Raw genomic sequence first — 26,578 nt, 5'->3', positions numbered from 1 at the left:
ATTAACGAAATTCCAAAAAAAAAGATCACTGGACAATCCTGTGAAGAGCCTTATATTTTTGGTTATTACAAATAAGCATAAAGTTCATGAATTAATTATAGCCTAACTTAATATTATCTAGGTATCCAAGATACTTTTAGTCTAAAATAGACAATTAGCTCTAATTATCAGCTGGAACCAAATAAAAAATACAACAGAGTGAAACCCATAAAATAAAACAAATAAGGGATGAAGTCATGTTAGGTATTGAATGTAAACTTTTTATCATCATTGTAAAGATAGAGTCCATTTGTTTTAGACAGAGTGTTTCTGACTTCAAGTATAAAAGTGATCAATATTCTGAATGTTTCTAAGGAGTATCTGCTACAAGTCAAAGGTATTGATTCAAAGAATAAAAATGTCAATTCTTTATTTTCACTTCCAACACAGGTACTAACAAGATTGGTTACTTATGTTATTTACTTGGCTAATAAATATATGTGTGTATATGTATATTAAAACATTTCCCAGGTAAACAACATTGGAATATATGTATACATACATGTGCATGCACGCACACACCCCCTCCCACACACTAAGTGTGCTATATTTTTGTGTATTTATTTCCCTAACTAGAAGCAATAGATTAGGCTCTCTATATTCAAAGACATATCAGTGAGATTTGAATATTAATTCATTCAACTATACTTTCACCTTTCAGATATTTGCTGAATAATTTTCCTGTGAAAGCCCCTCATTAGGCAATTGGGGAAAATAAACAGAGATAACATATGTGAAAGCTGCTAGCATAACAAACGTGAGCTCAATCAGATCAGGCTAGAAGAGTGAAGATTTAGTCTTGACTGAAAAATAGAATGTTAAGACTTCAAAGAAATAGTTGTATTATGAAGGCATGAGTTGGAGGTGCAAGAGAGGAGAGGTTTCTTTCTGCCAGAAATCAACAAACCTCAAGGACATGAGGTAGAGTTTTAAAAAGTGGATTAGGGAAATGGTTATACACAACAAGTAAGGCATTAACAGAAGCTGAGGTGGAAAAAAGGCAGAAAAGGTTCTGGGAAAACGTCACAGATTAGCTTGGCTAGAGTACAAAGTTTGAGTCAGGTGGAGCTGAATATTATTTTGGAAAGGGAAGATTTGCTAACCTATTCTTTTTAACAGGGAACCCTCCCCCCGCCACCCTGATATAAAGTGACTTATTAATGTGGGGACAGAGGGAGGAAGGATGTTGGTGTAGAGCTACATGTTACTAGACAGTACTGTGCACATGTTGAGTTTCTATTTATCTGGTACTCTATTCATATAGATGTTCAAAATACTTTTCCATTGGATAAAAATAAAAAAAAGAGAAGGAAATACCTGAGGGTGTATAGTACATAAGAACCCAACTAAATTCAAAGATATAGAATTCAATGAGGATTAAACAGAATTTATGAATCCCTAAAAGTGAGGAGCTAGATATTCCAAGTACCAAGACATTTCTGAGTTATTTTAATTACTGTATAGAAACAAGCATTAATATTCAAGGAATACTTATTTTTATATCTTTAAAAGAATTTTCTTTTCCCATTAATATACCACAGCAAATTCAGCAAATATTTTAATGTGAAAAAGAGGCTCAAATAGAAATTTCCACTTCTTTAACCAATATATGCTGGTGTCACTCCCAATAATGTTTACCTGGGGAATATCTTAAGAACAATTAATAAATATATAATTTAGAAATTAAATGTACACCCTCTCTGCATTAGAGACTGTTGTTTCCATGTTGCCTTTCTCATTTCTCATAAGGTTCATGTGGACATATTCAGTCTCCAACTAGAATAATTGTGGATACTAATGATAGATACATCTATGAGTAAACTATTTGAATTTCCTAGTAAAAGCATGTTTCTGATAAGGCCAAAGTCATATAATCAATTTAAATGAGTCAACGATTCTTTTTGCAAGAAAAATCCATTTTTTTGGTTATAGATATAGAGCCTTGTCAACTATCAGGCAGCTCCACGCCACTGATTCTAAGAGGAACTGGACTACAGGCAGAGGAGGCTCTGGATAAATGCATCACTTGCTCTAGGGAAAATGACCCATTTCAAACTCAGGGATGACAGGCCCGTAACACCACATTGGTATAAAAACAAAGAGAGGTACTTTTCATTGTTATATTACCTAATACACTAACTGCTCTGGCGGTAGGCAAGGAGGAGCAAAATGGAGATTCTGGTGCTTTATTTCTGTGCCAGCAGGAATTAGCTGAGTGAACTTGAGCTGTATAACATTTCTGGGATTCATTTAACTCATTCATAGAACGGAAAGGTTTGATTTAGATAAACTTTTAAGTTCCTTTCAGTTCTCAATTTATTTGACTCTATCTTTTGTTTCTGGTTAATTCCCACATCTGTTGAATCCTTTGTGAGCACTTTGGACTTTTATTTTTTATTACAATTTTCAACTTCGTATGTATTCTAATTAAACCTTAGGTGGAAAAAAAAAAAAAAAAACACCTAGCATCTAAAATTACATTGGTCCTTGACATCTGACTAAAAAAGTAATCTTCTGTACAACATTTTATTACTAGGAATTAAGAATGTTCATAAAGACAACAATTAGTTCTAATACTGGGGGAAAAGTTTACTTAACTGTCTGTACAAGTCACTTTGCATCAGAATAAGCTTTTTCACATGAGTTTTTTTGTTTCTTGCATTTTGTTTCTGTTAAGAGTTTGATGTTTGACCCCATTTTGTGGTTTGAACAGGAAGAAAGGTGACAAATCCAGCTAAAAGTTATTTTTCAATTGTACAGTAATCCTGAGTCATAATAAAACAAGAAAAACAAAAAACCAATTTTGCATAAGTCTTGCATAAGTTTTACACATTTTAAAAACGTTTTTACTCTCTCAATAACGAATGTGGGGGGGGGGTTAATCAAGATGATGGAATAAGAGGATATGGAACTCACCCCCACCCCAACAAATACATCAAAAATAAATCTACATGTGGAACAATTCTCACTAAAAATAACTGGAAACTGGCAGAAAGAATCCTGCACAACCAAGGCTGTAAGAAAGACCCACATGTAATCAGGAAAGAAAGAAAAGTGATCAGGTTGGGACCTGTGCCCCTGGAAGGGGATTCAGAGGAAAAGGGAGAATACATGGGCAGAGACCAGCCTTACGGAGTAAGCAGTGAAAGCCACAGATTGGGTGCTCCAGTCCTGGGTTCCTACAAAGCAGAGATCAGGCCCCTTGGATGGCTGGAGAATTTTAACACCCCACTGACATCAATGGACAGATGATCCAGACAGGAAATCAATAAGCCAACAGTAGTCTTACATGAAACAACAGGCCAGTTGGATTTAACAGATATCTACAGGAAATTACATTCCCAAACTGCAAAATGAATATTCTTTTCAAGTACACATGGAACATTCTCCAGGATAGCTCAAGTTTCAATATAACAAGTCTCAACAAATTTAAGATGATAGAAATTATGTCAAGTGTTTCTCCCTACCACAATGGTATGAAACGAGAAATCAATTATAGAAAGAAAAATGGGAAAAGAACAAACAGGAAGAAACTAAACAACATGTTACTAAAAAAAAACCAATGGGTCAATGAAGAAATCAAAGAGGAAATCAGAAAATACCTCAAGACAAGAAAATGGAAACACAGTTCTCCAAAATTATGAGATGTAGCAAAAGTAATTCTAAGAGGGAAGTTTTTAACAACCTAACCTACCAACTAAAAGAAACAGGAAAAGAACGAAGCCCAAAGTCAGCTGAAGGAAGGAAATAATAAAGATCAGAGAGGAAATTTAAAAAAAATACAGACCAAAAAAAAAAAAAAAAAAAAAAGATCAATGAAACCAAGAGCTAGTTTTTTGAAAGATAAACAAAATTGATAAACCTTTAGCCAGGCTCACCAAGAAGAAATGAGAGAAGAACCAATAAACAAATAAGAAATGAAAGGAAAAATAACAATCAATATCACAGAGATACAAAAATCATAAGAGAACATTACAGTTACATGCCAACAAATGGGATAACCTAGAATAAATGGACAAATTTCTAAAAACATACAGCCTGCCAAGACTGAGTCAAGAAATAACGGACAATTTGAACAGACTGATCAATAGTAGTAAAACTGAATTTGTAATTAAAAAAAAACAAACAAGGCTTCACTGGTGGCGCAGTGGTTAAGAATCTGCCTGCCAATGGAGGGGACACAGGTTTGAGCCCTGGTCTGGGAAGATCCCACATGCCGTGGAGCTGCTAAGCCCGTGTGCCACAACTAGTGAGCCTGCGCTCTAGAGCCTGCAAGCCACAACTATTGAGCCTGTGTGCCACAACTACTGAAACCCACGCACCTAGAGCCCATGCTCCACAAGAGAAGCCACTGCAATAAGAAGCCTGCACACTGCAACAAAGAGTAGTCCCCACTCTTCACGACTAGAGAAAGCTTGCACAGCAACAAAGACCCAATGCAGGCAATAAATTAAAAAAGAAGAAAAAAAAAAAAACCAAAAAAAGCCAAACCCAAACCAAAAACCCCCAAAACAAACAAACAAAAAACAACCTCCCAGCAAACAAAAGTCCAGGACTGGGCAGTTCACTGGGAAATTCTACCAAAAATATAAAGAAGAAATTATATCTATACTATTCCCCAAAATTGAAGAGGACAGAACACTCCCAAATTCATTCCATGAGGTGATCATCCATTACACCATCTCCATCCAAAATAGATGCAAAAATCCTCAACAAAATATTACTAAACCAAATGCAACAATACAGAAAAAGGATCATATACCATGATTAAGCTGGATTTATTTCAGGGATGCAGAGATCATTCAGCTTTCCCAAATCAATCAATGTGATACACCACATTAACAAAAGGAAAAAACCACACGATCATCTCAATAGATACAGAAAGAGCATTTGACAAAATTCAACATCCATTCATGATAAAAACTCTCATCAAAGTTGGTTGGAGAGAACATATCTCAACATAATAAAGGCCATTTATGACAAACTCACAGCTAACATCATACTCAACAGTGAAAAGCTGAAAGTCTTTCCTCTAAATTCAGGAACAAGACAAGGATGCCTCTCTTGCCACTTCTATTCAACATAGCACTGAAGTCCTAGCCACAACAATCAGAAAGAAATAAAAGACATCTATATATTGAAAGGGAGGAAGTAAAACTGTCATTATTTGCACATGACATGATACTTTAAATAGAAAATCCTAAAGTCTCCACCAAAAAACTAATGAACTCAATAAAGTTGTAGGATACAAGATTAATACATAGAAATTGGTAGCTTTTCTATACACTAATAATGAACTATAAGAAAGTTAAAAAAAAACAAAACAAAACCCAAAACAAAAACAAAAGCAAAAAACCAAAAACAAATAAAAAAAACAATTCATTTTAAAATCACATCAAAGAGAATGAATACCTAGGAACAAACTTAACCAAATTGGTGAATGACCTACACTCTGAAAACTATAAGACACTGATAAAGGAAAATGAAGATGATACAAAGAAATGGGAAGATATACCATGCTCTTGGATTGGAAGAATTAATATTGTTAAAATGGCCATACTACTCAAAGCACTTTACAGATTTAATGAAATCCCTATCAAAATACCCATGATAGTTTTCACAGAACTATAAGAAATAATTCTAGAATTTATATGGAACAACAAAAGACCCTGAATTGCCAAAGCAATTTTGAGAAAAAAGAACAAAGCTGGAGATATCATCTTCTCAGATTCCAGATTATACTACAAAGCTACAGTAATCAAAACACCACGATACTGGCACAAAAGCAGACACATAGATCAGTGGAACAGAACAGAGAATCCAGAAATAAATCCATGCACCTACGATCAATTATTCTATGGCAAAAGAGGCAAGAAAATACAATTGAGAAAAGACAGCCTCTTCAATAAGTATTGCTGAAAAACCTGGAATGCTATATGTAAAAGAATGAGATTAGAACATTTCCTCATACCATATATAAAAGTAAACCCCAAATGGATCAAAGACCTGAAACCATAAAACTCCTAGATGAGAACATACACAGAACATACTTTGACAAAAACTGTAGCAATATTTTTTTGGATCTGCCTCATAAGGCAAAAGAAATAAAAGCAAAAATAAACAAATAGGACCCAATTAAACCTAAAACCTTTTGCAAAGCAAAGAAAACCACTTATAAAAATGAAAAGACAGCCTGCTGAATGGGAGAAAATATTTGTAAATGATATGACTGAAAAGGGGTAATATCAAAAATACATAAATAACTCACACAACTCAATATAACAAAAACAACCAAATAAAAAAATGGTCATAAGATCAAGAAGACATACAAATGGTCAACGGGCACATGAAAAGTTGCTTGAAATCAGTAATTGTCAGAAATGCCAATTCTACAGTGAGCTATCACCTCATATCTGGTCAGAATGGCTATCCACAATCAAAAAGTCTACAAATAACAAATGTTGCTGAGGGTGTGGAGAAAAGGGAATCTTTGTACACTGCTGGTGGGATGTAAAATGGTACAGCCACTATGGAAAACAGTATAGATGTTTCTCAAAAAACTAAAAACAGAACTACCATATGACCCAGCAACTCGACTCCTGGGTATATAACCAGAAAAAACAAAACCACTAATTCAAAAATATACATGTGCTCCAAGGTTCATAGCAGCACTATTTACAATTATCCAAGTTACAGAAGCAACCCAAATGTCCATCAGCAGATGAATGGATAAAGAAGATGTGGTATATATACATATATACAATGGAATATTGCTCAGCCATAAAAAGGAATGAAATCTGCCATTTGCAGCAACATGGATGGACGTAGAGAATATTGTGCTTAGTGAAATGTTTGACAGAGAATACCGTATAATATCAGTTATATGTGGAATCTAAAAAATAAAACAAATCAATGTATATAGCAAAACAGAAACAGACTCACAGATATAGAAAACAAACCAATGGTCACCAGTTGGGAGATGGAAGTGGGGAGGGTCAAGATAGAGGTACGGGATTAAGACATATAAGCTACCATGTATAAAATAGATAAGCAACAAGGATATATTATACAGTGCAGGGAATTATAGCCATTGTTTTGTAATAACTTTTAATAGTGTATAAAACACTGAATCACTATGTTGTACACTGGAAGCTAATATTGTAAATCAACTATAATTTAAAAAAAAGAAAAAAGAACTATTATAAGATGTGTCTTTTTTTGAAAGGTTAAGCAACCCTTTTTTTTGAAATCACAATTAGTCAAAGGATTGGAATCCTTTCCATATTTGTTTCATGAGATTGGAAGACTCCTGCCTTTTTTCTTTTATCTTCTAAGTTTCACACTCTTTATGAGTCTCTGAAAGTTGTAAAAGGTTAAGATTGCATTTTATTCATTGGTCCTTGTATTAAGTGATAAATAATTCAGTATTAACTAATGCTCATTTATAATTTTCTCTTAATAAGCTTGGCCAGCAAGGAAAAACACTGAAATTAGAATAAAAAGTCCTATATTTGACCCATGGGCAAGGAATTTAACATTTTAGTCTTCATTTACCTTATTTGGAAAAACATGTTTGCCATGCTCCATAATGTCAAAACTCAGTTCTCAACAGAGCACTAATTCAGGGTTACTTGGACAGATTCAAGGAGAATTTTGAAGAAAATATAAAGCTGTTTGTAAGCCAACTGGGGAACACCTCCATGGGAAGGTGGGTTGGCCCCTCTGTAGGGTACAGGTGGGAAGAGTGCCTAGAGGTTTAAACACAGACTCTGCCCTGCACAGGCTGGTCATTTGGTACGCAATGTTAATTCATATTCTTTTCCATTAGAACCTAGGTAAAAACACATTTTGGGCTCTCATCCTTGAACGGATTATTATCCAGCTTATTTCAAAAGTTTAGCTGGGAAAAACAATACCTAAAAATAATTAGGCATTATTATGCTTGGAGACATTCTAAAGAGTGGATTAGAGTGTAGGCTCTGGAAACAAACATCCCGCATTCAAAACCATGGCCCCAGCTTTTGCCAGCCCCATGACTTATTGTGCAACTCAACCTCTCCGTGCTTTGGCTTCTTATTTGTGAAAAGGAAATAACATTCGCTCCACCTAGGATTGTTGTGGGGACTGAGAGAGAAAGCTAAAGTGCTTAGAACAGTGTTTGGCACATAGTGAGCACTCAATAACTGTCAATCGATAAGTACAACCATTATGGACATGTTAATAACGGAGCTGTTTTTAGGTAGAGAGGTACCCTAACTTTGGTCCATGTAAGACATCTGGTCATCAAAAAGCTACATAATAAGGTCTTAGTAACTTAGGTCTAAGTTGAATAAGTTTTTCTTTAATGGTATGCCCTCAGATTTTTTGAGGATTAGTACATTAAAAAATAGGAGATGAAAAAGTCTTTCATTTATACGAGTACTTAAGATATAAAAATAAAAAGATTTACTTTTTTGGACCCAATTTTGCTTTCAAGAAAAATGTTCCTCTCTTGAAGAATTGGTACGTGTATTTCTATCAGAGAATAAAAATTATACAAAATAGGTTACCTATGTCTGACGGTTGTGACCTACAAAAACAACAGTTTCATATGGTTCAACCAATTTTCATGCCTTCATTTTTGCCTTGGCTCTTTAAGCTAAACTTGAAGCTTCATCAAGTTTAACTATATTAACACTTTTGATCAGCATATTTGCTTCTTTCGCATCATGCTTCTGCTTATTTCAACTTTAAGAATATGAGGATAAAACAAACATTTTTGGAGGAAAGTAGTGTATACATAGTGATGATAGTATTCTTTATAACCATGAAAGTTGTTAGAAAAATCAGATGACGTACATGAAAATATTTTGTAACCTAAATTCTAAAAATTTTGAATCCATTGACTTTCAAATCATTGCACAAAGTCTTCTTCCTACAATTTCGTTTCTTCTTAGTCTTTCCAAACTATTAATCTCAACATTTAAAGTCTTCAAATTCTTCCCGAAAGATTTATGTTAAGACTCACAGCTAGTACCCATTTAGCTCTTGACCTTCAATCTGGCCCCAACATACCTCCATACTGAGATTCTTGAATCTCCCTTGAATCTGTTATCTTCTCACGTCTGCATGTCTTTGATCACACTACGCCCTTGGTCTGGAATACTTATCCACACCGCTGCCTGAATTAACACTCCTTTTATTTCAAGATTGAGTTGAAGCATCCCTTTCAAACAACTGCCTCAGTTAAAACACTTTTCAATCAAAATTATCTCCCACCTAAACTATCTTAGCTCCCCAATTAGTGTCCTTATCTCAAACTTGTCATTTCTCTCATTCATCAACATTAGTCTACATTACAGGTCCCAACACATCACCAAGACGCTGAAAACCACAACTCCCTTCTGACCCCAATGTAAGGCCTAAAGTCTTTGACGTGGAATTGAAAGCTCTTTATTAGTAGGTCCATGACTATCTTATAAGCTACAAGAGAAAAATTATGATGGAAATGAGGGGAAAAACACTTTGTAAACCTACCATTTTCTTTTAAGGGTACTTGGGATGAAGAATTTCCAGAACTAGGCAAAGTCATTCCTGTGGTATAAATTAAATTATTAGACAGTTTAAAAATGGTCAGATACTATATACAGAAGTAATTCTTCTGATAAACTCATAAAAATCAATAAAACATTAAGACAGCAACAAATTCTTTTATTTATACTCAGAAAAATATGTCTCCCCACAATGGACTTTTCTCCCCCCACTACTTTTAATGTCCAAGTTAAGCAAACCAACTTGTTTTGCAGAATAAACTTAAACACAAATGTATTGTTTCTGACAATGACATTTTGATGTCATATATAAAATGATGAAACTAAAATGAATTTTAAAAGTATTTGTTCAAATGTTAAAAGGAAGTTCAATATTCAGTAAGAATGAATAATCGATCAAAAACAACTACAAAAAATAAATTTTCTTTTATGGTTGAATTTATTTTACTTGTGTTTTCCTATGGAATATTTACTACTCTACCTCCGACATGTGATGAATTTTTATGCAGGAAAAAGCCTTAGTAATGAAAATAGCTTAGAATCTATAAGAGATCCCATTATAGACGAACACACTGAAAATTATTTTCTAAAAGATTAAATCAGTGTCTTTTTAGGCTATTTTCAATGCATATGGTAACCTATAAGATGAAGTCTTAAAAAAAAAAAAAAAAAAAAAAAAGATGAAGTCTTGCCTTTCATCTGTTTACAGTTTTTTTTTTTAACCAATTCAATTTAAACTGATGATAGTATAATCTCTGAAAGTTGTGAAAACCTATATTAATAAAGCAATGTGACTTTCCATAAATATTTATTGACTATAGTGTACAGGTCTCTTTGACTTCATTTACTTCACATATCCTCAACCCAAATATAGGGTGAAAAAATACTTTCTAACTTTGTATAGTTATGATCACAGTTCCAAGGGAGAGTTAATTAGTATTATTTAGTAAAACAGCCGAAGAAAAGGGTATCCTTGTTGACTGCTTGTCTCCCCAGCTGTTTCTTTTTTTTTTTTAAGCTCTTTATTGGAGTATAATTGCTTTACACTGTTGTGCCAGTTTTTACTGTATAACAAAGTGAATCAGCTGTATTTATACATATATCCCCATATCCCCTTCCTCCCACAACTCCTTCCCACCTTCCCTATCCTAGCCCTCTAAGTCATCATCCCCAGCTGTTTCTTATTTTGAGTAGTCATTCAGACCTCTGTGCTTAAATATCTACTTTTCTAAAAGATTGATTCCCATGCATTTCCCTTTTAAGATGCATAAAACAACAGGAATCCTTAACTGTTTATCTTATAAGGTAGTGTGCATTTATAAACACAAACAACTTCTGTCTATACTTAAATAGTTCATAGGCCCCAGCTAGCTGGGAGAACTTGAGAAAACTGAAATCAACTAAGAATGTCTACCTAACAACCACAGCACATTTCATAACGCTATCTCTTTCTAGACATAATTCCATTCTGAAAGTACCCTACATAAACTTCTCTTTAAAAAAAATATAACATTTAGTGGAGCCTATTCTCACAGACTATAAGGAAAATCCAAAGGAAGGCTATCCAAAGCCATGGCATCAGACTGTCTGGGTTCCCTCAGTAAGACTGTCATAGCTTTTAATTGAGACCAAGAGAAAGCTAACAGTCTATGCCATGAGGCAATCACTTCTTAAGCCAATTTTTGATTTGACTTGGTAATTTTTAAGTAGCCTGAAATTTTATATTCACAAAAAGTTTTGGCAATTAGGTCAAAGAGCTAAAAATAATTTCCTGGTAATTAATACTGTCTCCTTTACTTCATTATGAGCACGAGGTATGGGAGAAAAGAAGGTAAGCTTGTTTGTGCTGACCTAGAACATATGCTTGACCAGGGTCTTCAAAGGATGAAGAGTCTGATTCATGTTTCCTCCTTTCAGGACTTCTATTTAAACTTGCAACAGACTTTGAACTAAAGAGGGAAAAGGAAGGTGGAGGGGAAGTGTCAATGTAAAAAAATATGATGAAAATAATAAATTATAAAAACGAAAACAAAACTATGAAATGTAGAATTTACAAATATGTAGTTTGGGTTAGTTAAGTATGTTCTTACTTATTAAGTTTTGCGAATCCTGCCAAAGATTCTGTATCAGATCTCGCCATCTGGTGAAATGGTTTTCCTACCACCTCCGCAATGGTCTGTGGTGGGGATTCCATGTTAACAGTGACATTTTTCCGATGAGGATAGAGAGAGGCCTGACTGAGATCGTGGTACGATTTACTCATCCCTCTAGGCTTTTCCTCCCATGAAGCTCTGTCACTCTTCTCTTTTGCACTGTTTTGCAGTGGCTGGTAAAGCGACAGCTCTGAGCAGGATAGTCTCTTCAGAATCTCAGCTTGCACGGACAGAGGTCGAACGGCAAGTTTGTTCAGGGTGCTGCTGGCCAGACTACCAGTGCTGATTGCTCGTCCCATATTAAATCCTCTAACGGACTCTGCTTGGAGATTCAGGCTCCTAAACGAAGCTCTCTCTACAAGGAAATAGGATTGCTTTACATGATGGAAACACCACAGCACCTTTATGAGAAGAGCTATTTTAACAAATAAAAAACAGCATGCAATTTTTAATCATTTTGATTGCCAGCAGAAGTAGGTAGCTTTCAAAGAGGGCCATCGAGGATTTTAAAAAGGAGGTTGGAAGATCCTGGTTTTCATACCATCTCTCCATCCTTGCAGCTTTCTCACAGCCAGGGCCTGGTCAGCATTTCCTTACATCATCTCGTGATTTTCTTGGATCTAATTATATTCAGGCTTCATTCAGGCTTGCTGACCCCCAGTTCCCAATTACAGTTTTCAGTTAGAAAGGAGAATGACATTTGACAGAGAAAATTTTAATCCTAGCAGTGTCTCTGCTAAAATATCAACAAACCAAGGATGGGGAGAGGGAGAGATAAAACCTGGATAGGCCAGTATGGTGAGAGCATGCCTAAAGAAAGCTGTGCAGAGGAGAGCTCTGCCAAGAGAAAAAGTTCTAACTATATTTTTAAAAGCTTATGACAGATTGTGGTGATGTTGGCACAACTCTGTTAACAATGCAGATATACTAAAAATCACTGAATTGTGTACTTTAAGTGGGTAAATTGTATGGTATGTGAATTAGATCTCAATAAAACTACTACTACTAAAAAAAAAAACCCCCAAACAAACAAAAAAACCCAAAACCCCAAACCAAAACAAAAACCTTTTATGGCAAATTTTCTGTCGTTTCTTTACTGTGCCAATACCACCTGCCCACCTTGTAGACTTTTCCTGATTTAACTGAGGCAGAGGAGCCAGGAGAGAATCACACATTTCTTGTCTTTTCTCTTTTGTTTCTGTTAATTAACATGATTAAGGAGCTGGGGTTCTCTTTATGCTTAAATTCCTTTCACTCCTAAATACATATCCAAAGTATTTTTTCAGGGGCCAAATTTAGAGATACCTTATAACAAGCGATTGGCTACTCTATTTTGTGAGAACCAATGTCATGTCAGTATTTGAATATTTTGAGGCTATGAACAAAAGCATTGCATCACAGAATTTTGGCATCAAAATCCTTTCATGTTTATAAAGGATCAGGAGCACAGAATTTCAAGTGGTTTGGTTGTTCATGCATTAGGAATCCACACCACGAGGCACTGCGATTGGTCCCCCCATGGAAAGTACCAACCCTGTGTTGCACTCTATAGGGAATACGGCTTGACCACTATGTAAAACAGCTGCAAAAACTTGCTTTTAAAAAGAAAATGTCAAATGTTGCTGAGTTAGATCTTTAGATTCTGTTTCATTTATCTTCTAATTCCTAGGAAGATTAAAAATTAATATTTCATCTCAGGCGTAAACAGATAGGAAAACAATGAAATTCTTCCATATTCATGCATCGGAATGAAGTTTAAATAAACATGTCTCGTCACCAGGAAAACTCAACATTCTTTCTCTGAAGTAGAAGTGGACACCAAGTTAAAACATGATAATAAAAAGAAGACTTTTGTTTTAAATTCCCAGGATGATCTTTAGCTTAAAATAGAGTTTTTATAAGAGCAGATAACATTAATTCTATTTCCTTTTACTTCGAGAGCAGACTTTATTCAAAGACACAAAACTGAGTCTTAAACAGATTCAACTACTGGGAAATGCCTCTACACCCAACAGATTTCTTCACCCTAAAGGAAAATGTAGACCAAACTTTGGCAGGAGAAGGGACAGCCAGTTCAGCTTAGGTTATATCTGTTTTGTAAACATACCAAGGATTATGCTACTCAAATCCATTCATAGCTCACTCCTGGGTAGGACTTAAAATATTGCACATATAACATGGGATGGAATAATAAACTACCCACGTTTCTACTATCCTACTGCCTTTCACCCGGAAAGGACTCCAGCATGGACCACCAGGATGGAAAAGGACATTAGAATGAACCTATATCCTATTACTAATGTTTCAAACTTGAACTCAAAGACTTGCCAGTTCCACACTCAGTCTGCAGTCCACACTGTGCTATTGTTCAGTCTCTTGTACCTGTTTTGTATTTCCTTATGTCATCAATTGTATGCTCTTTTGAGTACAGGGGCTTTATTTATTTCTGTTAACCCATAGCACCTAGCATGTAGTAAGTGCTCAGTAAATGATTATTAATCTTAATTCCATGCAAATTAGGTCTTTGGAAACTTAAATAGAAAGAGTATTGGATTAGGAATTAGAGATCAGGTTCTAGTCTCCTTTGCCCTCTAACCATGAGGTTAAGTGAGACACTCTTTTCTCTGAACCTGTTTTCTCATCAGTAAAATTTGGACTTAATGGCTTCTAAGGTTCTTTCTAGCACCCATATCCTATGACTCTAAAGAAGCGACATACACTTGCGAGCCCAATAACCTCCTATAAATAACACTGGTTATTTTCACTTGCCTAGTACAGACAGTTAAGTAGGCAGGTAGTTACTTCTAAGCTGATTTCAAGCAGAAAATAGTTCCTTTCAAGGCTTAAAAAATCAGGGAATAGATGTTGATGATACCATCTTAAAGTCCTTTTACATATGAGTTTAAGGATACACAGCTGTGTTCTGAGGGGCAAAACTGAGATACATAGAACATTCCCACTTTGTGGATAAAGAAAATGAGACTTCAAAAAGTCAACTACTTTCCTGAGATCATTTTACTACTACACTACTACTGTAACTAGTGGTAGTCATGGTAAACCAATGATGATGGTGATAAGGATGGTGAATATTTATTCCACACTTATTTTGTGCCAGGCACTTTTACATGTATGAATTCATTTCATCTTCACGATAACCTTATGATGTTGGTATTGTCATTCTGATAACCATTTTACCAGACGGGGAACTAAGGCACAGAGTTTGAGTCACCTGCCCACGGTTTCAGAGTTTGCAAGTAATAGAGTGAGGTTTGGACACTGGCAGTCTTGCCCCACAGTTCATGTTCTTAACTACCACAATATACCACTGAAATGTTGAGGGTGGAAGGCTGGCTGCATAGTTTTCTGACTCTTCACCGCTGCACACTATACAACATCTATAATGATGTAACCCTCAATTATTCAATTCTGACTTGTACTGAATAGAATATTAGTCCAAGTAGGGATACTGACAGCTCTCATAAGTATGATATTTTACTATACTTTGAAAATATATAAGAGCATACACATTTTTTAGCAGAGCAAATCAGGGAAAGAAAAGGAACAATGAGATTACAGCAATCGTTATATTTCAGCATGCATGAAATCATTAATGAGGAAAGCATGTTAAAAATGCAGATTCCAGGGACCCAGTGCCCAAAGACTGCGATTCACTGTCAGGCAGGTTTCTGGAATCGTCACTTTTACTAAGTGTACAGCCCCTACCGTCTTGACTCGGAAAGACTGAGAAACATCTACTGATGAGTGCCATCACCCCAGTGATGACTGCCATCACCCCAGCCTGACTCTTCAGGGAATATATCTTCCGTACGATTTTAGGATATGAGAAAGTTCAGATAAAGAATTCACAGGGCTGTGCTGCACAAAGTCATCAGTGCTATCACATTTAATTTTTTAAACAGATTCTTCAGAGTGTTTCACTGAAGTCTTAAGAATTTAATATGCAGTACTAGACTCCCTATAACGTTAATCTCTACATATGGTCTTGCAGAGTAAGCTTTAAATATTTCAGTTCTGACTGAGACTTTTTTCAGAGCTAAACTGGTTTCTTCTGTTGGTTCCTTTTCAAAAGGAACTGAAACCACTCTCCTGAGCACTTCACACTGGGTACGATGCTTATTCATATCAGCCTCAGAACAGGGATGTGACCAAGTAAAACTGAAATCTGTCACCCCCAGAACTGTTATGGTATGTAACTTCCCCGTGCTCGGTGCATACCCGCCCTCTGCCTTGTTGCCCATGTTCTTTCCCTTATCTGGAACGCCCTTCCATTTATCGTCAACCTACTTAATTATTTTTGTTCTTCAAATTCCAATTCAAGTGTCACCACTCACATACTCTATCCCCTGACCTCCCCTTCCTCCTGTAGTGTAGATCATAGAGATTGTACACTATAACCTGTTATTAAAAGCCTGACCCTCTATTGTGCATTATTGTTTCATGTTTGTTGGTCTTATCTTCCCAATCAGTGTATAAGTTTACCACGGGTAGAGAATATGTCTGAAACTTTTAACAATACTTACATCAGCTAGCCTAACAATAAGCACAAAATAGTTCAACAGGTACTCCTTGACTGATCAGGGGTGCTGTTTTCAAAATAAACATGAAATGGACATCTTGGCTTTATTTATGACACCTTTATGAACTTGACTTAGTCATTTAACATCTACATACCTTGTCATTTTCATCCTAAACATAGTTCTTTTAAAGATTGTGCCAAAAATCATGCATTTACCCTGGAGTCATCTGAAATAGTTTCTCCTTACCAATATCCTGGGCATCTTGGTTGCTCTGTCTTGCTCTCATTTGCAGCTGGAACTTATGCTGGGAAGAGCAGAGGTGCAGCAGGTACTGGCATATCTTACTGTTGTCTGTCTGGAAGGCGTGTTTTATTCCATCTGATGTATTTTGCAATGTGATTTTCTTTTTCTACAATATTAATCAAGGGTATTTAAAATTAGGATACTGTCCTATCACTTCAGTACAGGACCAAACAATAATGAATAAGTAGAGATATTATTTTTATTTCATGTTATTAGGCATGAATATTCATTGACCTATATCTAATATAAATACAGAAAAATGTAACCCTGTATTATTAGAAATTCAGAAAGTAAATGAAATTAATATTATTTGCCACTGTTAGAAACTGTATCCTAAATCAGATTGTATAGACTGTATACCAGCCACCAGCAAGGGAAAGAGTTTCCTTTAAAGATTACTGATATTTTGAGTTTACTGCAATGTTTACAAACACCGGAATTATCTGAAAAAGAAATTACAAGAAATATATGTTCTACTCCTTTGGATAAAGAAATTGAAGTTCAACAAAAACTGATATTAATATGCAATAATAAGTACTGTGATTCAGTCAAGAAAAATCTTGGTGGCATGAAGGCTGGGGTAGAAGATGGGGGAAGTTAAGGAAAATACTGGAATTCAGAAACACCAGATAACATAACTGCTGGGCTGAGAGATGAAACACATCAATATTTAGAGACAGTGATTCTTGCCAAATTCCGGGAAAGGAAGAGAACCACTAACCAGTTTTATCTCCCTGTTTCTTAAAAACGAATGTTTCTTATGTAAGAGGAGACCCTGAAATATTGCGACCTATGTGGTAAGGTTTGCAGTGAGTCACATGCCTTAAAAGACTAACATTCAACTTGTCAGGGATCTAAGGCTAATGTCTCTGGAGAACTGCTCAAACCCAGCTAGATTCTACTGTAGCTCTTGGCTTCGTCTACTGTGCAAATTATTCCCTCTATATCATGCCCCTTGTCTTTCTGTCAAATGCAGAAATAAGCACAGACAAGTCAAATTTCGTAGGCTCACAAAAGAGATGTTAACAGAGTATTACTCAAACTTCACTCATGCAGGTGCCATCTTCATAATTCCTGGTCTTAAAAATAAAAAAAGACTATTAAATTCTTGCTAGATGTTGTTACCAATGAAATCTTGAGGATCCTGTTCTCTCTTGGTTAAAAAAAAGGAAATCAGCAAGTATTAGAGAGGAGTTAAAGATATAGTAGCACCAAACCAGTATCCTGACTACCAGCAGTATACCTAGTAACCTTCAAATAGTTGGGAAATTTTTTTCCTAACAAACATTGCATTTAACCACTATTAAGTAATTCCCAAGGAGGTTGAACTCCACAGTTGTAAAGCTGTACAGGTTTGAAACAGATCATAAGGATAATTGATTCTAAGTGTTAACTCTTGGACTGGACAGGAAATGTGCCTAAAGGAATTCAGTTGTAAGAGATGAGAAGGGCGAAGGGTAACTTTTCCAGAAGCCCGCGGAAGAAAAACAAAAGAGACTTTAAAAAGAGAGCTCTGTATTAGAGAAAGAACTTCAGGATAAACAAGTGCTGTTAAAGACGGGAATAGTTTGCAGGGAAATGTGGTCTATTCTTTATTACTGGAGATCTTTAAAAATGAGCTAATCACAACTAGTTCAATTTTTGTTGCAGGGCTGATGTCATAGGTGGCAAATGACAGCTGAATGCTGGATGATTATTTGATTTGTTGCCTTTTAAAAACTGGTCCAAATTAGACTTTTATTTAATTAATCAAGGTTTCCTCTAGGCACTTGCTCTGCCAGCATTTCCATTGGAGAAGGTAAATTAAACCTAGGTAACTTCCTGATCTTGACAATCTTGGGAAGATAAGGATGGTCTGGGTTTTCCTGAGAGACTACATTATTATCTGGTAATCTTAGTGGTATCTCTGGGTTTCAAAGGAAACCAACCAACTAACCATCAGGTCTAGAAATGATTTCAAAGGTCTCTAGGTTGAAGATTATCCAGAGTCAGTTGGGACCTTGATATTATATCCTTACAAATGCTGTTTGTTCTGGTGAGACCATATTTCAGCCCAAATATAAACTAAAGATGTCAGCAGTTCCTGAATACCATTAGAGAAACAAATATCTGAACAGATTTTTGATTTACCTCTGGAGTTTGCCAATTGCACTTCGATGTTCAGATTTTCTACCTACTTCCAAAATCAAAATATGCCCCTATAGTTCACTATCTTTCATAAACATGATTTTCTAAAAATTGCTTTCCTAATTTTATTTCCAGAGACTGTACACTAAAACTTAAAACTGTAGAAAGTCCTGAGGCGAGTTCATAAAAGCCAGTAAATCTCTGGATCCCTGAGATTCAAAAACAGTTGCTGTGAGGGACCTATTACTGAACTAGACAAAGTTCACTGGGGTTAAGATAATTATCAATCTTAAATACCTTAGAGGGTTTTCTCCATGTGAGAAGTATTAGTACCCTAGAATAAGTTCTGAATAAACAGGGAGGTCAACTTGGTTGTAACTTAACTAAAGTTAATTGAGCATATAACCAGCTAAGAATTCTCTTAAAAATCACCTCCTGAGAAAACCAAAAACAAAATCTCAATAATACTTCCTACAACTAAGAAAGAAGAGTTAAATAGTATTAAGACATATAAGCCCTACTGCTAGGGTCTAAAGTTCCCTTAAGGCAAGTCAATTAATATGTTACATTTGAAATCGACAACACCTATTTAAACACAGAATCAAAAGGGGTTAGAATGGACATACGGAAAAAGAAATCTTCTTGGTTTCCCTCCATGGAAAGCGAAGGACCAATGTGCGAATTCCATTGTGAACCTCAAACACAAGGACACCTTTAGAGCAGACTCCAAGCAGTATTCCCGTTTGTGACTTTTTCTCAGGGTGCACCCGGTGAAAATGAACTCCATATTCTGTCAGTCTCTGGCAGACCTGTTGGAACAATACCATAACATACCAATGCACCTTGGAAAAGGTGACTTAAAGATACAGAAGTTGTATCAATGTCATTTAATATGGAAAGGAGAGTCTCTTAAACAAATGTTGCTGGAACAACTGGATATTCACACGCCAAGAAAATAAATCTTGACCCTTACTTTAGCCAATATATGAAAATTATCCTCCAAAGGATAGCAGACTTAAATACAGGAACTAAAACTACAAAATTTAGAAAATATTTATGACTGTGGGTTAGACAAAGATTTCTTAGATGGGACATAAAAAGCAGTAACCACAGAAGGAAAGATTGGTAAACTGAAACTTCATTAACATTAGAAACTTTTGCACTTCAAAAGTCATTAATAGGAAAACAAAGGCAAGGCACAGACCAGGAGATAAATATATATAAAATACACATCTGATAAAGGAATTTTACCTAGAATATATTAAAAAAATGTGCTTCTCAACAAAAAAGAGTCACATAACCAGATACAAAAATGGGCAAAAGATTTTATTAGACACTTCAACAAAGAAGATATATGAACGACAAACATGAAAAGATGCTCAAAATAACAGTAATTAGGGAAATACAAGTTAGAAACACAATCATATACCACTACTTAACCTATTTTAATAGCTAAAATGAAAAAAAAAAGCTAAACATACCAAGTGTTGTTAAGAGTGTAGAGCAACTGGAAATCCCACACATTACAAGTAGTACTGTAAAACTGTACAACCCCTTGAGAACAATTTGGCAGTTTCGTAGAAGTTATACATACACTTACCATAGATCCCAGCAAACCTAATAGGTATTTACTCAAGAAAAAGAAAAACCATATGTTCATGCAAAAATGTGTATTTGAGTGTTTAAAGCAGCTTTATATCCATCAACTAAATAAAAAAATTAAAAAATCGCTGCTATCTGTACAACAGAAAAATACTCAGCCAAAAATAAACTGCTATACACACCACACCATGGATGAATCTCAAAAGCATTATTCTAAGTGAAAAGAGCCAGACATAGAAGACTATGCAATATTTGATCTTTAAATGTAATTCTAGAAAAGAACAAATTATGGTGATAGAAAGCAGATCAGTAGTTGCCAGAGGTTAGGAGTAGGGGGGAAGGGACTGACTGGAAAGGGACATGGAGGAAATTTTTGGTGTTGGAAATGTGTTATATCGGGAGTTGGCAAACGTTTCATTTAAAGGGTCAGAGAGTAAATATTTTTGCCTTTGTGGGTCATGTGATCTCTGCCGTAACTACTTAACCCTGCTCTTGCAGTGTGAAAGCAGATACAGACAACAGGGAAACAAATGAGCATGGCTGAGTTCCAATAAAACTTTACTTACAAAATAGGCCACAGTTTGCTAATTCTTGGTCTTTATCATGATTGTGGAAGTGGTTGCTTAGCCGTATATATATTTTCAAAACTCACTGAATGGAACATTTAAAAGTGGTCAATTTTATTGTATGTAAATTATACCTCAATAAAGCAGTTTTACAAAAAGACATAAAAGTTTTTCAAAGGCAATATGATATATAGCAGAATGGTAACCTTTGAAGGGTATAAATGAGATTTTTAAAAAAATCCTTAGAAGAAAGATGCTCAAGATAAAGAGGAAAGGAGTAACAGGATACATTATTAGAAGAAGGGCAACCTACTATGCATTAAGCATACTTATAATGGGGAAAACTGAAGCTCAGAGAGGTTAAATACACTGTAAGTTTACCCAGCTGGTTGAAACAAGAATTCAAATACAAGACTGTCTGAAAATCCCCATGCAAATTCTCCTTTATTAATAAAAATATAACTTGATATTTATTTCCTACAAGTATAAACATGTAATAACTGAGGAAAAAAATAATGTAATGTCTTTAAACGTAGGCTCAGACATAACAAACCACCCTGCCTTTCTTACCATGATACTAGATTAAAGGTGGTATGAGTCTGTGCATGAAACCCCTTCATAGATACTCGTAGGGCTGGGAAACTTGGCTCCCTTATTATGGAGCAGCAAATTTAAGGCACACTGTTACATCCTGGGAAGCTGCAACAGGAGAATATTCTTTTTTTTTTTTTTTTGGCTGCACCACGTGGCATATGGGATCTCAGTTCCCTGACCAGGAATCGAACCCGTGCCCCCTGCAATGGAAGCAGGGAGTCTTAACCACTGGACTGCTGGGGAAGTCCCAAGAGGAGGATGTTCTGAAGTTTCTCTTCTGAATAGAATATTATCATATATTTGCTGTTCACACTGGCAGTTTGCAAAGTACTATCTTTTCGGATCATAAATGCACTGTTACTCATCTAAGGTCTTACAGGAACCTGGTGGCAGAACTGGAACTATAAACCAAATTTTCTAACCCCTTTCCCCTCTGTGAATTAGTTGGAAAGACTATTTTTAGAAGATACAATTGAATCTTAAGCTTTTTAAGAAAAAACAAAGCAAAACAACTCTAGAATTAGTTTGAACTTGCCTTTCTTATCCAGACAGTCACAAAATCCAATTGTTTCTTCTTTATGAATGTATCTTGATTTTGAGAGCATGAAATAGGATAAAAGCATATAATCCATAGCCAGATAGATACGGGTTCAAATCCTAGTTTTGCTCCACATACCAGCCATTGACTTTGGGAACACTACATTTCCTCTCTGAGCCTCAGTTCTCTCTTTCACAAAATGAGAATTAAGATACCATGGTTTTAGTCAGGAATAAATGAGATGAGATAAAGCATATAGCATCAGTTATCAGCACCTGAACTTTCAGATGTGTGGCCTCCAACACTTCTTGCTTACTTTGAAAAAGATACAAAGTTTATCATTTGTAATCTTGCATGCTTACCTTTAAAAATTCTAACTCCGTCTCTTTTTCAGACGCTCCCGCATAGGTATTATGCAATTTCGGTAACTCTTCTTTAATATAGGATAAATCAAGTTTCTCCATCACTCTGGGAGGCAAATAATGCTCCAGTCTAAAATAAGACACACCATGAACCTAGAAGGAGAGTGTTTTTGTAAGAAATTGTTTGCCCTCTTCCTCCTATCTTAGAGTTCTTGCCTCAACCAAGAGGTAAGGTACTCCTATTTATAATACTCTCTGAGGAATGAGTTTTAGAGAGTGCATCTGTCTTTCTCTTCTATTCAGCGAGGCAGGATGACTGAACGGATCGGCAAGCTTGAGGAGAGACTGACAATCAAAGGCCAAATGTCACTACAGCTAAGCGATAATGCTGTGAAGGATGCTGCTTGAGGGGCATAATCTCTTCTCGCTCCCTGCCTTCCTCTTAGGTCCACTTGATTCAGGTGCATTTGGCCTTGAACATGTGTTCTCCATAGAGTGAGCTCTGCTAGGTTCTCAGCCCATCACTGCATGGATCCACGTGGAGGGTAGAAGACCCCTTTGATCCAGAATTGGCTGGTAACCCTTAAGTCTGGTATCTGTTAGTTAGAAATAGGGAGAAGGAAGGCTAAGTACTAGATATCCCCAAACTCTGAAACGGGAGGGAGGAAGGAAGGAATTCCACACTGTATGATTTGAAATAACCAATATACATAGGGAACTTGGTCATTTTGAGACACCAAACTAGCCTCAAAAATCTCCAGATCTAAACAGCAAATACCTCAACCAGGTTTAGTCTTTAATCACGCTGAGGATAAGAACACCAACGCAAAATCTGTCCTGGGAAAAAAAAGAAAATCCTACCTCTGGTTGATAATCTCCATACTCAGCTTGGAGAGCCAAGGATGCTAGCAATAAAGAAGTCTCATCATCACAGTGCATCCTTTCCTCCAAGATATCTTTTCGCAGCTGAAGATAGTACTGATGACAGGTCAGAGTATGTCTGGGAAAACAAACACACGCATAAGACATCTAGGCTTTTGATCTTGAATCTTGGGGTGATTTTTTTTCTTGGCATATAAGTTTACTTGCCAAGATGACTTATGATCAAGCACGAGAAATTAATAAACTATACTGAAGGAAATATTTCTTTTATGATAAACAAGACTTTATCATTGATCAGAATAATTCACTATCAGTAAACTAAAGGCTCAAAAGACCAGGGGTCAAAAAGAGAAACACAGAAACTCTTGTGTACTCACTGTATTAGACTAAGATCATCCATGAAAAATTTAATTCGAAAAAACAAAGTAAAATTAATGGAGGCTTTGCTCTTTTTCTTTGGTTCTTCTTTCCATCCCTCTGGGGCCACTTTGGTTAATTTTAGATCAGGATCAACAAAGAAATATTCATTATCTAGAACAGAATGAAAAATATTCAGATAAAATAAAAATACTTTCATGTTTTCTTTTAATTTCTTCACTTTGTGGTCATACTTGCACAAAACAGTTTCATACCAGAATAAAACAGCATTGTTAAGAACTGTGGCAGGGAATTCTCAGGCACTACATCAGGATGGGAAGCAGTATGGTTCAGTCTTTTATAAATGAGGGCTCTGAAGATAGACAGACCTGGATTCAACTCGTGGTCACATCATTTACTATCTGTATGATACGGAATAAATTATGTAACCTACCTACACATCAATTTTCTTGTCTGTAAAATCAGGATAGTGCTAATTCCTGCTTTTTTAGGGTTGTCATAGAGATCAAATGACATAGTGGACATAAAACACTTGGTAGTTTAAAGCATGTGGCACATAGTAAGCATTCAATAAATATTAGCTATTATTTGTTATATTTGAGCTACCATCGAAACCTAGGAGGAACAACAATTATTTTATTTTTAGTCTTAATGTCATCATTTACTTATTGATTCTGCCCAAATAAAAGATGAGTCAGTAAAATCTAACTTATCCAGAATGTTTAAGAAATTAGATACATTTTAAGTAAACACTCTAACTGAATATTTTCATACAGATAGTATTACATGATTAGTTTAAAACTGTAATTAGTAAAGTGACAGATCAGTAGCACTAACTGAATATTTATTGGATGACTAAAAAATGAATTATTAGTTTTTAAGGAACAAGAATTCAATAAACTAAGTTGAAAGACGTATTTCTTGTATGATGAAGATGGCGTTATCTTGATCTTGTAGGGTTTCAGGGTAATTTGATCCTTCAGTTATAATTTATTGTACTTTGTTGTCAGAGCTTTTTAAGTTAAATTCTGAGGTAAACAGGAATCTGAAATATTGAAGAGTAATTTATAAATACAGTAATTATTAAAGAAATATTTAGTATATCCCAACTCCAAAGGGTTTCTTATTATATGGCAATTCTAATTGATAAATAGCAGCAGCTTCTACTGAATCTGTATTCTAAGACCACTGTGATTGTGAATGTCACAGTGGGCATAATGCTTAAAAAAATGTGAAATGACATTTTCAGTCATCAGCTGACAACATTTAAGAAAGACACTATGTTTCGAGGATAGTAAGCTGAAGAAGTTGATATGGAGATTCAGAATAGGGTCCTGCTATATATTCAAAGTCTTATTAGCAGGATATTAATTTCTAGATTACATATGTAGACAAAATAATGGTCCCCAAAATATAACAATTAAAATCTATTTTTAAATAGCCAATACCAGAGAAAAATCTTCATGGTACAGAAGGTACAGAAGATGCTAAAAAGACACAGCTATTAAAACAATGTACTAGTTAGGAAAAGGAAGGGAGTTTCTAACTCCTGCTTCTCAATGCTGACATATCCATGTAGTTAATATTTCCCCAAAGAAGATTAGGCAGAACAGGTATAGAAAGTCACTGTTGCCAAGTTTCCAAATTGCACCCTGAATTTAAAATGTCTTGGTACCTTTCAGAGTAGCTAAAGCGAACAAATGATGTTCCACTAAGCCAATATGGGCCACAACCATATCAAACACATCTTTACATATAGTTTTGGTATCACAAGTCAGTTCCAGTCTCTGTCCACTCAGAAGCATTACGTTTACTTTCCTTCGGTTATCCTCATTCTTCCCTTTCTTGGTCTACAATTGAAAAAATGTAGTTATTAATGAAGTTAATAACATAAACATTGTAAGAATTTTAACTGTTTAAAAAAATCATTACTAACATTATTGTCTAAAAGTGACACAAAGTGGTTTTATTACTTACAAGGATAGACCGTGGCAAATCCAAAGATATAAATGGTTCAATCGTCATTTTCACAAACTCAGGGCCAAAGAAATTCTGTGAATCACAGAAGCAAAATCAATAGTTTTTATTATTTATTCTACCTCTTTCCTTGAAAGGAAAATAATGTAATAATCATCATCACCATCATCTACATGTAAAGCCATCCTATTAGAACTAGTGATGCGAAACAAATGTAAAAACTTTCAATAAAGAAGTACAGTGGAATTTACCAAGAACAAGAATGGAATGTGCCTTACATGAAGCGTGAATAGAAGTTTTATCAACTTCATTTTCTGCCAGTGACATAAAATATAAAGCCTGGCTTTATATTGTTTTACATAAATAAAGGTTTTAATTTTTTGGACTCCAGGTAGACTCAAACTCTCAAAAAAAAAAAATAGCAGTCTCCATTATTGAAGCAATATACAGTTATCAAGTTCATATAAGGATTTGATTTAATATTGCTAATGTGCAAAGTGATTGAACAGAATCTCATTATTTCAGAGAGTGATATTCAATTTGTCCTAAAACGAGCCTTAGTTATTGGACAACATCTATTTTGTGATTACAAAAGACACATCCATCTGTAATCAAGTTCTTGGAATTCTGTACTTTTTTGTTCTAATTGGTGACAACTAGGGATATTATAGGTATCACAGTCTCTGCTCCCCATTGCTGCCTCTAGTAAGAAAATAATATCTCAGGAGCTGGGGAAAGCAGAGCCCACACTCTGCATTTACTGCTTTTCAATCTGCTCTTTCCCTTTATGTCTTATAAACCCAGGGATTTCTGCCCAGAGGGGAGAAATGGTTGAAGAGATACCTTAAAATAAATTAGACCCCAGGGGGGAGCAGGATTCAGAATAGACTGAAAGATTATGTCCAAATGGGCAAAAAGTAGAATGAACATAGGGCTAATTTTGAAGCCAAAGGCAGGTGGTGTGTGTGTGCGGGAGTATTCTCGTGCAC

The 26,578-nt window shown here is 35.5% G+C and overlaps 1 protein-coding gene across 9 annotated transcripts in view; it reads right to left on the bottom strand.

The window, feature by feature from the left end:
* The window catches only part of PTPN13 (protein tyrosine phosphatase non-receptor type 13), a 204,806-nt gene that overhangs the window by 50,023 nt on the left and 128,205 nt on the right, over positions 1–26,578 (bottom strand). For 7 of the 9 annotated variants that reach the window (XR_009052687.1, XM_057727746.1, XM_057727748.1 and 4 more), the window contains 10 exons: positions 25,590–25,664; positions 25,288–25,462; positions 23,612–23,765; positions 23,214–23,352; positions 22,353–22,505; positions 19,317–19,499; positions 16,507–16,669; positions 11,660–12,077; positions 11,421–11,518; positions 9,556–9,612 (listed from right to left, as the gene is read on the bottom strand). Coding sequence is in view for 8 of the 9 variants with exons in the window: in XM_057727746.1 (XP_057583729.1) it covers positions 9,556–9,612; positions 11,421–11,518; positions 11,660–12,077; positions 16,507–16,669; positions 19,317–19,499; positions 22,353–22,505; positions 23,214–23,352; positions 23,612–23,765; positions 25,288–25,462; positions 25,590–25,664 (1,615 nt within the window). In the remaining variant the exon portion in view is untranslated. The remainder of the gene's footprint in view (positions 1–9,555; positions 9,613–11,420; positions 11,519–11,659; positions 12,078–16,506; positions 16,670–19,316; positions 19,500–22,352; positions 22,506–23,213; positions 23,353–23,611; positions 23,766–25,287; positions 25,463–25,589; positions 25,665–26,578) is intronic. The other 2 variants (XM_057727750.1, XM_057727751.1) reach the window with 1 other exon arrangement.

This window comes from Hippopotamus amphibius, chromosome 3 (assembly GCF_030028045.1).
Source record: "Hippopotamus amphibius kiboko isolate mHipAmp2 chromosome 3, mHipAmp2.hap2, whole genome shotgun sequence".
NCBI lineage: Eukaryota > Metazoa > Chordata > Mammalia > Artiodactyla > Hippopotamidae > Hippopotamus > Hippopotamus amphibius.
This window is presented reverse-complemented; position numbering and strand designations above follow the sequence as displayed.